Raw genomic sequence first — 15287 nt, forward strand, 5'->3', positions numbered from 1 at the left:
GTAGGAAGTAAGCATGACATGTTACTCCCTGTATATGATCGGGTAAGTAGCTTATGGCCCCGTCATAATATTGCTGTTAGAAAAAAAAATCTACCAAGTACAAAAGCTTACAAGTAAAAGCAAGGATCATTGTTTCATTACAGCAACAAATCACACAAACTTTTTTTTTTTTAAATTGTTAATTTATTTTATATCAACGACATAACAAAACAACTATATAAGAAGTCACTCTTGAATATGTAACGTCATTGTTGTTCAAACGTTTGCTTAATCACCTACAAATACAATAACAGATTATCATCAGTATATGGGGGAAGTCTAAAAGTTGGAAAGACGTATAGTTGACCATTTCGACCCATTTCTATGAAAACTAGTCAATCCGGGTAGTACTTAGCATGACAGGTCAACTAAATAAACTTGGCTAATAAGGAACTCGGTCAAACATATTAGATTTAAACTAGTCGACAGCTGTCTGAAGTATTCAAGCGGGTCAACTCAAACCATTTGACTAGTACTTAAGCATGACCCATTTAGACACATTACCAATCCGTCCAATCCATCTGTTTTTCAGTGTTTTATCAAACCCCCCAAAACAAGCCAATAATTGTAAAGATCTATAAAGGGTAGGCTTATTAACATCATAATTAATACGGAGTAATTAATTTCTTGGCCTGGATAATTAGCTTAGATATTTGAATCTGGTGTAGTGAGAGTCTATGGCCATAATGAAACGTTCTATGCTTAGGTTCAACTAAAGTCGTAAAGTAACAAGACCAACTATAAGTACCTGAAGGAGATTATGAACTCATTGGAGCTGGAGCCGGGGCTGGAGCTAGAGGAGGATAAGCAGGAAATATCAACATTGGATTATTGGCAAAGCTGAAAGAACAACAAATTTTAACCTCAATGTCAAAAATGTGTGATAGCACTATGGTCAGTTGTTGCAATTGTATTGCAACATTGTGATAATATTAGTATAGATTGCACAACTAACCTCATAGGTGTGAAATTTAAAAAGGAGCCATAGTAAGGAACATATCCTCTCAAGTGATTGTTTGATAGATCACTGCAATCAAATATTAAAATGCAACTGTTATAAACGGAGAAATTTGATTTCCGTGCACTTATAAGGCAAATATGATACTCACAGAGCTTGTAGAGTAGTTATGGTAGTTAACGAAATTGGAATAGTTCCTGACAAAGCGTTGTTGTTGAGACGACTATCCTTGCACAAAAAACATATAAATTATTTACACCGCAACTCCCCAGACAATTAAAATGATAATCTGATAAAAGAATCTTAAACAGCCATCAAATAAAGTTCAAATCTAACAATATGTTTCGTCAAGAAAAGAAACTGAACAGAGAGAAATCATACAGGAAGCGAAGTTTGTGAAGGTTTCCCAATGTACTAGGAATATGACCCGTTAAATGGTTGCTGTATAGATCCAAGCTCACCAAGTTGGTTAAATTTCCGAGCTCTCTAGGGATTATTCCAGTGAGGCTATTACCATAAATCTCCCTGTTACAACATAGATGTTAAACTGTCATATGATTAATTGCTAGATGTAGTGGCGGATCCAGAAATAAGTCAATGGGTCGAAATTGCAACTCTTAAAAAATGAACTGAAGTATTAAATGTATGACTTACAAGTACTGTAAGATTTTAAGCCGACCAAGCTGTGGAACCAGTTGACCGCTCAAGTTCGCATTTCCTAGATCACTGCCAACAAGAAAACCGGGAACATACAAATTGTAAGACTATCAACCGATAAAAGTAAACTAAAATCATCACATGCTATGTCAAATGGGGAACGAAACTTACACTCTAATAACACTATTTTCGTTGTTGCAAGTAACATGAAGCCAAGTACATGGATTCACCGAGGTTGAGTTCCAACTTTCGAGAACATTGTTAGGATCGCTTAGTTGCGTCTTTAAGGCATATAATGCATCAACTGTATTTGCATGATCGAACTCGATATTTAATTACAAGTTAAAATTAATTACAGTATAAATATCACGAATTTATTGCTTCATCACTTAATAAAAATTGGACAAAAGTTACAATGATCAACCAAATGATTAATAAAAGCAACTTACAAAATTTCATGATATCAGAATAGCGCATACGTACCTTCAAAATTCCCAAAAACACATGACAAATGATATAAACCCAAAATAAAGCAGAGGATAGGAGAAGTTGCTATGCGATCCATAATATCGAACCCAAAGTCTTAGGTTCAAACCTCACTAACAGTTCAAAAATGATTAAAATGTCGAAAATGATCACAGGTATATTCGACTAAACCTTGTATGTCTAAGTATAATAATAAGCATTGGTGTATAACGTGACTCAACTGAATGCACCTATATATAGCATCGAAAAGCTAATCGAATCGAAAATAATAAAATAAAAATAATAGAACGGAGCAATAGTCAAAATGCAAAATGGAAATTAAAACATGAATTGTGGGGTATGCAAAATCAAAGAGAAAATGTAAAGCGTTGAATACTTGAATGGGCGTGCGGGTGGGTCCACTCAAATTTTGGTAGTCAAACTTTCTTGTTTTATTTAAAGTAACTACTTATATAGGAAATGGTCTTGCAATTCTAGAAGGAAAATAAAAATAAAAAATAATAATAATAAGAGAAACTACTCAAATTTGACTTATTAAAAGTATATATCACATCAATCAAATCAAATCAAATCAAATTAGTTATATAAAAAATTATGAATATCTCAATCTTATGCAACACATAATGGTCAAGCTAAGTTGCGTGTTGATAGTAAGCCGGTCACGACTTGATCATTATAAAAAAAAATAAAAAATGCAAGTCACAACTCGGGGTTTATAACTTTATATGTACTTGCCCAGCGATTTCTGGATAACAAATGAAAATTCCAATCAATTTTTCAGTAATGACCTAGGAATGCAAATGATATACGTTATCTTTGAATTAGCTCGTGCAACTCACGTGTGGTTTAAATTGGGAAAAATCACGTGTTCTTCTTTAATAAAGAGCTAGTCAACTGCAAAGTCAACCAAAGCCAATTCTATTAGCACGATTGAAGTTGTTGAGAACTAGTTAGCATACGAGTTATATAACAGATTGGTGTAATAGTTTCAATTCAGTTTTTCAGTTGTAATTTCATTCATTCCTCTGTAATCAAACTCAATCTTCAATTGTAATAAAGTTCTTCGGTTAAACTCCATTGTTCTTTCTTCAACTTAGAACTTTCAGGTTTAATCGATAGTTAACTCCGATCAATCGATCCAGGTTAACGTATCAGCAAATTGAAGATCGGATATACGAAGTAACTACATTAAATTTGTATCTCCTATTGTTCATATTTAAATATCTTGTTTGAATTGTTTGAATCGTTATTAGGTCTTTTAGTTATTTGTTCTCAAAAGTCATCGATCCTTTAATAAACGATGTACTGTCTCCACTTGAATCATAAACACACATTACTAGACCGTCTCTTTTAGTTATTTGTTAGTTGTTGATGAATATAATTAACTTAAATACACGATTGTGTTGTTTGAGTTGACTTGACTAGTTACTAGTCATCGGAGTGATCAATTGACATTTTTGAGTGTCATTTTACGATGCAACTCTTACATTTTTTAAGGCTTTTGAGTTTAAGCGTGCTATCATTGATTGGGATTGTTAATTGTTAATGTTAATTGTTAACTGTTAACGTTAATTATTATTATTATTATTATTATTATTATTATTATTATTATTATTATTATTATTATAAAAAAAAACTTAAAAGTTTTAAAACTTACAAAAAATTAGTGGGAAGCCTAGAGACAATCTGGGCCCCCACACCTCTAGCAATAGCAAAACCTATCCTAGTAAAAATATGAGCAGCAGCACCGGCACTAATATCTTGCGCCATCGAACTTTTCTGAACCCGCTTTAGCAAAGAAACAGCCTCCTTCTCTAATTCCCCCAGGGAGGAAAATTAGAAAGGAATGAAACCAAAACCAATCGCCTGACAGCTAGATTCGTACTTGACCCGCTTCCGACGAGCCGCATCAACCACAGCACGTCCAGGGACAAAGTCAAAAAGCCCAGACTGCGTCAAAGGAGAAGACCCTGTCAAGTCAACACAAACATCGCGACCACAATCCCAGGAATAAAGTAACACATCTGCAGGTCTGAGGGCCCTGTCGTTCCCTCCAGACAACCCAATGTCAACCTCCTTTCTCGCTGAAATCCCAGATCGATAACAAACATCAACAAGGGAATCCCGAACAATATTATGTCGATGCTTAATACCCACCATACCAGCACAAGACACGGCGTGATCCCCGAAAATATCCCCAGTAAAAACCCTTGAACAGGCAGAGCATGCCGTCGAGATAGAGAACAAAGGAACACCTAACCGGTAGCACAACACACATCGGTAAGTCTTTGCGTTCATCGTCTGACCCAACCCCAAAATAGGGACTGCCCTTAGCCAAGCAGATGTGTGATCACCCTGCTGTGATTTCCATAAGGCCGATTGTCGGGGAGATAACGAAAAAGTGGATTCTGCAGAAGCGGTAACCTTTGTGAAATAAACATCTGCCAATTTCTTCATGAGTATTGGGGCAGCGACCTCACTCGGATTACCTAAAATATCAAACCCAGCCGTATTATTAAACAGACCCAATGCATCTTCAAAATCACGACCAAGACCAACAATACCCGTATGACGTAAGAGCTTGGTCTGCAACCCAGCAGACTGTAATCGAGAAGCCAGAAAAGCATAATGACGAACATCTCCCGCAGAATAAACACCAAGCCCTCCAAATGCAAATGGCAAGGTGGCAAGCCGCCACTGCCAATCACCAAACCCAGGCCCTGAAGCAGTAACAATACGCTCCAAAGAAGATCGAAGGGCTTCATCGAAAGCGCGTTGAGCCGCCTTAAATATACTAGGAGGACAAGTACGCAAGGTAAAGTAGAGTTTAGAAACTCCCGTACATGCCCTAAGCAACAACAACTCACACTGAGGATCATCAAGTTTAGCAACCTTATCCATAAGCGCAATGGACTTGGTCACCCTTTGCATCACCAGTTCACTACTAAAACCAAGATCGGAAGTTGCGGGGGCCACTAGCAACTTAACACCATTTAAAGGCCGAGCAATATTAGGAGGAAAGACACCTACTTGCCTGCTGCGAGGGTCCTCCGTAGGTCAGAAAATTTCTGTTTTTTCAACGTTGAGATGTAGCCCAAAACGAGGCCCATCCTCCATAATCAAATGCAAAACCTTCCCCACCACCAAAGTGTCCCCAATAATAGTGCCATCATCCAAATATCACGCCTGAAGACAAACCTCAAAATTATCTCTGATTTTAGAAACCAAGGGTTGTAAGACCAAAGCAAAAAGCAGCGGACCAAGGGGATCACCCTGTTGCACCCCCTGAGAAGACCATAAGGTGTGGTTCCCATAATACAATCTGGCTGGATTAGAGTAGCAAAATTCAACACACCGAGAAATGCTCGGACAAAGGCGGCGAACTTCACGTAACATGACCGTACGATCAACTAGATTGAAGGCATTTTGAAAATCAACTAATAACATAGAGAGGCCAACATCAGAGCCACGATCCTCAATCAACCGATTCACAGCATGAAGAATTGCCTCACCACCTGAAGAAACACCAACACCAAATTGAAGACCATCGAAGTAACTTCCCAAAGACTGGCCAACCATAGCAGCGCCAACCTTCGAAACAAGACGTCGCCAAACAGTACCCACATTGTTTGATATTTATTTTTATTATTATTATTAATTATTGTTATTATCATTATTATTGTCATTGTTTGATATTTATTTTTAATTTGACTAGTTAAATTAGTCGATTGTTTAGAGATTAAGTCATTGGATTTTGTCAACTTGAAACTAGACGATTGTTTGAATGTTTATAAAAGTTGGCATACACTTTAACTCGTTAAATATTTTAAAGTCCATTTTTTTTAAGTTAGTTAATCTATATTCAAAGTAGACAAAAATCAAAGACGTATTTGACCGTAACAGCAAAAACAAAAATCATTTTACTGGTTACACTATTAACTATTACCACTGTTGTAAACGGCGTCCGTTGCGTCCGTTGCGACGCCCGTTGCGGCGTTTTGGTGACTAAACCGTTTCGACCCCGTCCCGTTTTCTTATAAGCCGGTCAACGGTTAAAAGTCAGGTCAAATGCAGGAAAAATTGGGTCAACGCCGGTCAAAAGTCAGAAATTCTGTTAAAATCGGTCATAAGTCGGTCAAATCAATCAAAATTGACTTAGTTTAGTATTTCATTTTGTATTATATTAACTTTAATAGCAATTATAGATACAAACTTGTCAACGAAGGTTTTTTAGCTCTAAAATATGTGTAAATATATATTTATATATATAAAAGTAAACATTAGTCAACATCCGTTTCGACCCCGTCTCGGCCCCGTTTTTTCCGTTGTGACATTTTGAGGTCGCTAACGTTTCGGCCCCGTTTCGCGTCTTTTTCAACCTTGACTATTACTATCATTCAACTTTACTAGTAATAAATTTTGTAATAAAAAAGGAATGGTAAGATGATGTTAAACGAATTACAAATTAAATCTTTTGAATGCATTTCCGAGAAGATCGAGAAAGTCTATCATAAAATGGAGCCAATGACTTATTAATTCAAGTTCTTTTGATGATCACGGTTAAAAGTCGAAAATGGTCCGCTATTAATATTGCTCATGTTTTATCTTCTTTTAAACTTTGTGTGATAGGATAGTTGCTCTTCCCATGGCTTCTATTGTAAATTTTAGTTATAAGCATGCCTCACATGCTTTGTTATTTATGTAATCTTTTAAAAGTAATAAAAATTTGTTGCTTTTCTAGCAAAAAAAAAAAAAAAAAAAAATTAAAGAGTTAAAATCAATTATCGAATAACTCGATTAGATCGAATACATACGTCTAAAAAAATACCTTCGTTTCACAAATAACCAAATAATTTTTTTTGACTTAATTACACGAATGGTTACTGTGTTTGTCAAATCTTGCAAGTTTAGTCACTATATTTTTTTTTTTTTTTCAAGTTTAGTCACCGTGGTTTTTAAAAATGTAGTACAAATTTTAGTCACTGAGTCTCACAGATGTTTATTTGCTCCGTTAAAACACATCATGTGCTGATCACGTGAGGGGTATTTTCGTCAATCCAGACCATATTTCCAGCCTTATACTAATTTTTCACCCAAATCAATATCTGAATTCAAACCATTAAGCTATTCATGTTTCCTTCTCTTTAAGCTATTCATCTTTCATTTTCATCTCCTTCTAACAAAATATAAGAACTCTAATTATTATTCTTCAAAAACTTAAAACCTTAATATTCAATAAAATCGTAACATTAAAAATCATTCGTCTATATCACAAAATACACACATCAAAATTCTTTAACCATAAATGGTGATGATGGTGCGCAGGTAAGAAACTCGAAAACAACAATTTACATAAAGATATGCCTTTTGAATTAGTATTTCTTTTCATCCCTTTAATTAGAATGTACGATGTCAACCTCAGATCTGTATCAAACACCTTCATCTGATTCAAACTAAACAAAAAATATACTACACACATTCAAATACTAAGATTTAAATTAAGCCCTAAAATCCAAAATCAAAACCATCGACGCTGACATCTTCAACCATCACAACAGCGTCGTGAACACCTTTAAAACTCTTGTCGGAATCTGCTACCACGGCCGATGTTCGTAATGCCGTAATTCGCCACCACCACCGCCGTTCGTAATGTCAGAATTCGTCACCAACACCGCTGTTCGTAATGACGGAATACCACCTTGTACTCGATCTAGGAATGGAATACCACCACCACGAACGTTCGATTTTGTACTAGATCTAGGAATCGATGCATATATAACCGATGTTGACGGAGTATTACTATCATATCCGACCACCACCGTTGTTGACACTGGTGGTGCTTCTTCATCACTTCTAAACCACCTTTATTGAAAATGTAACAATGGTGTTGGTTGGGAACAAATTAGGGTTTGATAAAATGAAATGTGAATTTTGAAGATGGCAACGATGCTATTAGTTCAAGTATGGATTTGCAACTTTGTGTTTGTGTTTGAGGGTTTTGCTTTGAAATTGGAGAATTTGAGATCTGATCTGAAATGTATGTAGGGAAGATAAGAATAAAGTTTTTTTAATTTAATTTAGTTCATGCATGTAAAAATACCAAAATACCCTCACATGCCAGGCATGTGACTAACACTTAATGGTGAAATTAACGTCTATCATCCGTAATGACTAAATATGCAAGATTTTCAAACCATAATGACTAAATTTGCCAAAAAAAAAACCATTGTGACTAAAGTTGCAAGATTTGACGAATCACAGTGACCATTCTTGTAATTAAATCTTTTTTTTTTTTTTTTTTTTTTTTTTTTCTACACCTAACAAGCTTTATTAACTCAGTTACTACAAACACTAGGTAACGAGTTACGGGATCATTCACATGTTGCATCAGTAAATCATTTTTAGCAAAGATATTAAACATTATTATAATAATTTACAATTACAAAATGAATATTTATGATTGATATAATATTAAATACTTATTATTATTTACATTTTTCTAAAAAATATCATCACCATTATTTATTTATTTATTTATTTACCTTATATACTAAAAGTGGTGACATATGTTTTTTTTTAAAGGCAAATTCACAACACTCATTAACACGAATATTTATAATCACGTATATGTCCGAGGTGGGACTTGAACCCTCAACCTCTTGGTTAGAGGATGACCACGATACCGCTGGACCAAAGGCCCTTTGATAAAGTGGTGACATATGTTGCAGTTTTAGTTAAATTTGATTGTAGTTTTGACTTTGCGTTTACATTACAACCGGTCCCTCAACTTCGCCTATATTTTCACAACAGTCCCTCAAGTTTACACTTTTTAAGGTGTAAAAAATGTAAATATATAATTTAATTAAAATATAAGACATTAATTACACCCGAATTTGTAACGGGTCATATTTTCTCGCTGGGTGCGAGTTAAACTTTTCAGAGACCACCGTTCAACTCGAAAAAATCTTCCGAACCCAACAGGACTAACTATACGCGAAACGGACACTTCTCAAAAAAACGCTAAACACAACGACAACCCGTACCTTCCCGCTCGGCACGAGTTAAATTTTTTCGACGGTAGCGTCAGACTCGAAATAATTTTATGAACAAAAAGAAACTAACCACGTTCAAAACGGGCGCTTTTTAAAAAACGCAAAACACAACGACAGCCCGTATCTTCCTCCTCGACGCGAGTTAAATTTTTCCGACAGCACCGTTAGACTCGAAATAATTTTATCAACAAAACGAAACTAACTACGTTCGAAACGGATACTTTTTAAAAAAACACTGAATACGACGACACCTACAACGGCGCTTAATACACGGCCCGTTTTCCCCTCTGTAAATACACAACGCTACAATAAATATGAATACGCAGACCGAAATCCCTCGCCGCAACGCGCGGGCCGGTCCGGACTAATTAGTGATAAAATGGATTAGAAAACATCACAAATAGTGAACATAACAGTTAAAAATATTTAATAACCTTAAAAGAAAAACTCACTATGAATAAATTAAAAAATACAATAATAAATAATAGAGAAGCTTTAAAAAAAAAAATGGAAGTCAATCATAATAAAGGTAATGAGGTATTTGTCAAAATATAATTAAAAATTAGATTAGATAAGAAATAAGAAATTACGAAGTTTGCATTAAGCTTGATCTTAAAATTTTAATATCCAAACTAGATTATTAATGATGAAGTTGTCGGGTTCAAAAAGGGAGTGTGACTAGAGGGTGCGCATAATGCGTCATTCACTCGGTACCAAGTCTCGCGCTCGGGGGGCTTGATTACCCAAGGTTTTACCTTCTATGGGGGAGCCAATGTGCTCGTTCATAGTAGGGTTTCCTTGCTTACCCAAAAAAAAAAAGTTGTCGGGGAGAACCAGAAAATAATCTTTTATTAAAATTAAAATATCTAAAATATTATAGTGATTTTAAATGACAACAAAATAATAAAAGAGTAAATTATAACAATGGTCCATGTGTTATACCTATTATTACACCGTTAGTCCCTAGTTTTTTAAAATTATAGCGCTAGTCCCTCTAGTTTTTAAAAAGCTCAGCGGTGGTCCAAATTGTAACATCTGTTAGCATAGTCCGTTAAAAGATGTCATGTGCTAAGAACATGATGGGCATAAACGTCATTTTACAAATCATCTGCCTTTAAAACCCACGATCGTTCCTGATTATCAAATTATGCTTCTATTTGTTTCGCTACTTGTAAATTAGTGTGACGATCCAGAAATTTCTGACCAAATTTAAACTTAATCTTTATATGATTTCGACACGATAAGCAAAGTCTGTAATGTTGAGTCTAAAAAAATTGTTGAACTGTGTTCATGTATTCGTTTAACTTCGACTGCTCTCAACGATTCACGAACAATTATATGTAAATCGATATATATATATATATATATATATATATATATATATATATATATATATATATATATATATATATATATATATATATATATATATATATATATCAAAAGATGTACAAATTAATATATTTCTAAACAAAAATATATGTATATTTTACAATGTTATTAAATATAATATTAACTTAGATATAAAACATCTTGATTCAAAAATACTATTAATTATATTGTAGTAAATAATAAGAAGACGATTTAAAGAAGCAAATGACCAAAATATTAAAATGTATAAGTTACATTTCAAATAAGATAATTTATTGGCAAATAAGTCTAATTATTGATAAAGGTACTTATCGCGAACCGTAAAATACAAGATATTAAAGCGTACGGAAAGACGTTCGAGAAACCAGAACCGAGACATAAATCGGGCTTAAATGTACGAGACGACGGAGTTAAAATTACAAGTCAAGTATGCACAAGAATATAATATAATATATATATATATATATATATATATATATATATATATATATATATATATATATATATATATATATATATAATTATATAAATTATATATATATTATATATAATTAATTAATTATGTCGACAAGCTAGTGAACAAAAATGTGTGAGCTGGAAATGCGCACCTTCGCGATCGCGGAGCTGTAAGGCACAAAAACTCCACGATCGCGGAACTGTAAAAATCAGAAAATGCCTATAAAAGGCACGAGCCTTCTGCTCTCGATTCATTCACAATCTATCTATCTCTTTACTCCGTATATATTTATTTATTTTATTATTAATATTATTATTATTAAAGATTATCAATATTAATATAGTTATATTAATATTAGTAGTAGTATTATTATTAGTATTACATAAATTACTACGACGAGGTTATGAGCGAGAAATTTCAAAACTGGTTTTCGAGCGGGATAAAGCTAAGAAATTATGAGTTATAGCTATGGAGGTTATAGGTATTGCTCGGGGGGTTTTAATCATGAATCTAGTGTTTATCATCTCCGTTGCATCTACGTACTTTCCTGCAATATTGAATCACAATATTGATACGTGAGCATTCATATCTTATCTTTTATATATTAATAGAGTATCCATGTCTAGTGCTCGAGTATATATGTTTATGCATGCTTGTATGCTAAATGTCGTCGTTAGATAATTTTATGATGAATCAGGAATTTAATACATATACTACTGATATAAAGTATATGATATGCATGTTGTTGGAAAGCTGGCGAAAAATTATTAACTTTTCATTTAGAAATTGTGAGGACCCGTCCTTACCCCCTGGACGAAGTCATCAACATCTGGTCCTATTGCGAGGTACTGACCTAAATATGCCATGAATGACTCCAAGTAATATCTTTCAATTGAGCAAATGCACAGCGGAAGACTTAATTCGTACCTGAGAATAAACATGCTTAAAAGTGTCAACCAAAAGGTTGATGAGTTCATAGGTTTACCATAACAATCATTTCAATATATTAATAGACCACAAGATTTCATAATCATAAACATAATACACGCGCAAGTGTATGTAAAGCATTCTAAGTGGTTGAGCACTTGGTAACCATACTTAACTATTAATCAACGTCGCATATTCCCTTTATTATGAAATCTCACTACACTGTACCAAGAGTAGCCTACAAAACGAAGTACTGTGCAACCGTTGAATACTGGTCGTCCAGTCCGGTTGGGGTTGTCAGGCCTGATAGATCTATCAACAGGATTCGCGTTTACAATACCCATGTAAATAGTAGTTACCAAGCTACAGGGAAGTATGCCAGTGGTACAACTCAACGTAGAATGTATTTTTAAGTACTTGTGTCTATTTCGTAAACATTTATAAAAGCAGCGCATGTATTCTCAGTCCAAAAATATATATTGCAAAAGCAATTAAAAGGGGAGCAAATGAAACTCACCATACTGTATTTTGTAGTAAAAATACATAGAACGACAATTAACACGTGTAGGATTGGCCTCGGATTCACGAACATATATCGAGTGTATATATTAATACATATAATCGTAATCAAACAAATTTTTATATCAAATCTTAAATTATTTGTATATATATTTAAAATAGTTAATATTTTTAATATAAAATTATAGGTAATGTTAATATAATTTTAGTATAAGTATATTTTTATATACAAAATATTTATTTGTTATAATGATATAATAATAATAACAATGAAAATGAAATTTTTAAATAAAAAGTTAGTTTTACTAATAATATTAGTTAATATAAATCTTAAGAAAAATGATAATTTTAAATGATACTTTTGATATCACTAACAATTTTAATCAAAATTATAATTTAAAAATAAAGGTTCTTTTAATAATAATAATTATAATAATAATAATAATAATAATAATGATAATAATAATAATAATAATTCTAATATTGATAATAATAATAATAATACTTATACTAATAAAAATAATGATAATACTAATAATAATAATAATAATAATAATAATAATAATAATAATAATAATAATAATAATAATAATAATAATAATAATAATAATAATAATAATAATAATAATAATAATAATAATAATAGATAAAACTACCTTATAAGCTTTTCTAAAAAGAAATGAAAGAGTCCGGGCTCAAACCCAAGACCTCTCGCTCAAACACCCACCCTTCAACCATTCTTCTGTTTATATTTTTGTAACACCCCAGGTAAAACGTTCCCCGTAGCATGATATTGTCCGCTTTGCAGAGATAGGGACGTACCCTTGTCTCCCCCGTAGGTTGCTCACGGATTTTTCTTTGCGACCACACACGACGAGCACTTTCCCAGGAGGTCACCCATCCTGGTAGCGCTCTCGCCTGAGCACGCTTAACTGCAGAGTTCTCATGAGATCTGTTGCGCTTGTGGTCCCAAAACGCGTCATGCTAGAAAAGGTATCCACACCCTTATAAGGCATGCTTCGTTCCCCTCTCCAACCGATGTGGGACGGATGTAACACGGATGTTACAATCCTCCCCCCTAATGGGACACAACGTCCTCGCTGTGTACGTTTTGTCCGGGGCCTGGCTCTGATACCATCTGTAACACCCCAGGTAAAACGTTCCTCGTAGCATGATATTGTCCGCTTTGCAGAGATAGGGACGTACCCTTGTCTCCCCCGTAGGTTGCTCACGGATTTTTCTTTGCGACCACACACGACGAGCACTTTCCCAGGAGGTCACCCATCCTGGTAGCGCTCTCGCCTGAGCACGCTTAACTGCAGAGTTCTCATGAGATCTGTTGCGCTTGTGGTCCCAAAACGCATCATGCTAGGAAAGGTATCCACACCCTTATAAGGCATGCTTCGTTCCCCTCTCCAACCGATGTGGGACGGATGTAACACGGATGTTACAATTTTTCTGTTCAAACACCCAGTTCATATCTATATAACCCGTACTTCTATAATTCGGCCCAAGTAATTTCGGCCCAATATTATATCAAGCACATGACTCAAAGACAGCCCATCAACACATATATACATAACCCGCGGCCCAGCACAAAAATATGATTGATATTATTTTTAAATGGCCCATAACAGCTCGATTTATTTACCTATACTCCGTATCAATTAACAAGTCGACACAATCAATTCACACAGGAGGATTCAGCCGTTCATCAAGTCTTTATCCTCATTCTTTTCTTCCCATCACCTTCTTCATTATCACCATCGTACACCGTATGTTATTTTTATTATCGAGCCATATCATCATCATTGTTACACGTTCATCATAACCTTACATCTATTCCCTTTCCCATCATCGTGATCCATCAGAAGAGAAGAAAAAAAAATATGGTTTAGTAGCAGTTTACAAAATTATAATTGAAAGAATTCTGCTTTGGTTAATAATCATTGTTTCGATTATGACCGGATTTTCACCGCCACTCGTGTACTCCATTATCATCTTTCATCTTCAATAACTTTATTATTATCACAGGAGTCGTCTTCTTCACTGTAACATAAACATAGAAGTAGGAACATGTCTAATGGTGTAACCGGTGGTGGTGATTTCGACAGAATAACAGAAACTGCAATAGTGGCTGTTGTAGAGAACAGGTCATGAAATAAATAAATAATTCGGTTTTACATGATGGCTATTGGATGATTGTTTTCCGGCTACAAATAGTGGCAACAAGTTTAGAGGTTTCGATGATGTTTGATGATGGTTTTTAATGATTGTTATGGTGATTGAGGAAGAGAATTTAGATGGTCGTTATTGGTGAATATATTTGCAGGTTCGGTTAGCAACAACTTAGCAATACAGTTGTTGTTCAAACAGGAAATAAAGAAGAAAACAAATATGGAAGAAATTTTGATACAGCAGCCATACTTTACGGTTATGGTGTTGGGTTTAAAATGAAGCTTTAACAAAGAAGAAATAGAGAGGAAAATTTGAATAGATTGTGGTTGTTGTTCGATGCTTAACACAGGAAACAAAGGTGGTTGTTTTGAGTTTCACTAATAATAGAAGATGGTGGGTTTTCATTGAATTCTTGTGTATATATATACAAGAGATATGTACTGTCGAAAAACTGAGACGAATAGAAGTTAGATGATGGTTCCTTATGGTTATCATGGTGACCGGTGAAGGTGGCGGCGAGTGGTGGTGTGAGGTGGCCGGTGAGGATGGCGGTTGAGGTGGTGGAGGATAGTGAGGGAGAAGATGGTGAATGGGTAAGATATATATGCAAGTATCATATGTATATATATATGTATGTATATAT

At 34.4% G+C, this 15287-nt stretch overlaps 1 protein-coding gene across 1 annotated transcript; it reads right to left on the bottom strand.

Annotated features, from left to right (window-relative positions):
• Positions 1 to 773: 773 nt before the first annotated feature.
• On the bottom strand, positions 774 to 2330 carry LOC139898090 (uncharacterized). The gene is made up of 7 exons (XM_071880803.1): positions 2138 to 2330; positions 1826 to 1958; positions 1652 to 1723; positions 1379 to 1522; positions 1149 to 1220; positions 995 to 1066; positions 774 to 879 (listed from the first exon to the last, which is right to left on the bottom strand). Exons 1-7 carry the CDS (start codon positions 2217 to 2219, stop codon positions 798 to 800), a joined length of 657 nt encoding a protein of 218 aa, XP_071736904.1. The 5' UTR covers positions 2220 to 2330; the 3' UTR covers positions 774 to 797.
• Between the last annotated feature and the right edge of the window lie 12957 nt (positions 2331 to 15287).

The sequence above is a fragment of the Rutidosis leptorrhynchoides genome, chromosome 3 (genome assembly GCF_046630445.1).
Source record: "Rutidosis leptorrhynchoides isolate AG116_Rl617_1_P2 chromosome 3, CSIRO_AGI_Rlap_v1, whole genome shotgun sequence".
Taxonomy (NCBI): Eukaryota; Viridiplantae; Streptophyta; class Magnoliopsida; order Asterales; family Asteraceae; genus Rutidosis; species Rutidosis leptorrhynchoides.

Coding starts and splice junctions, on each gene's coding strand:
- LOC139898090 (XM_071880803.1), bottom strand. CDS start 2,219: ATGGATCGCATAGCAACTTCTCCTATCCTCTGCTTTATTTTGGGTTTA. Junction 1,959..2,137: donor TGTTTTTGGGAATTTTGAAG/GTACGTATGCGC, acceptor ATGCAAATACAG/TTGATGCATTATATGCCTTA. Junction 880..994: donor TTAAATTTCACACCTATGAG/GTTAGTTGTGCA, acceptor TTGTTCTTTCAG/CTTTGCCAATAATCCAATGT.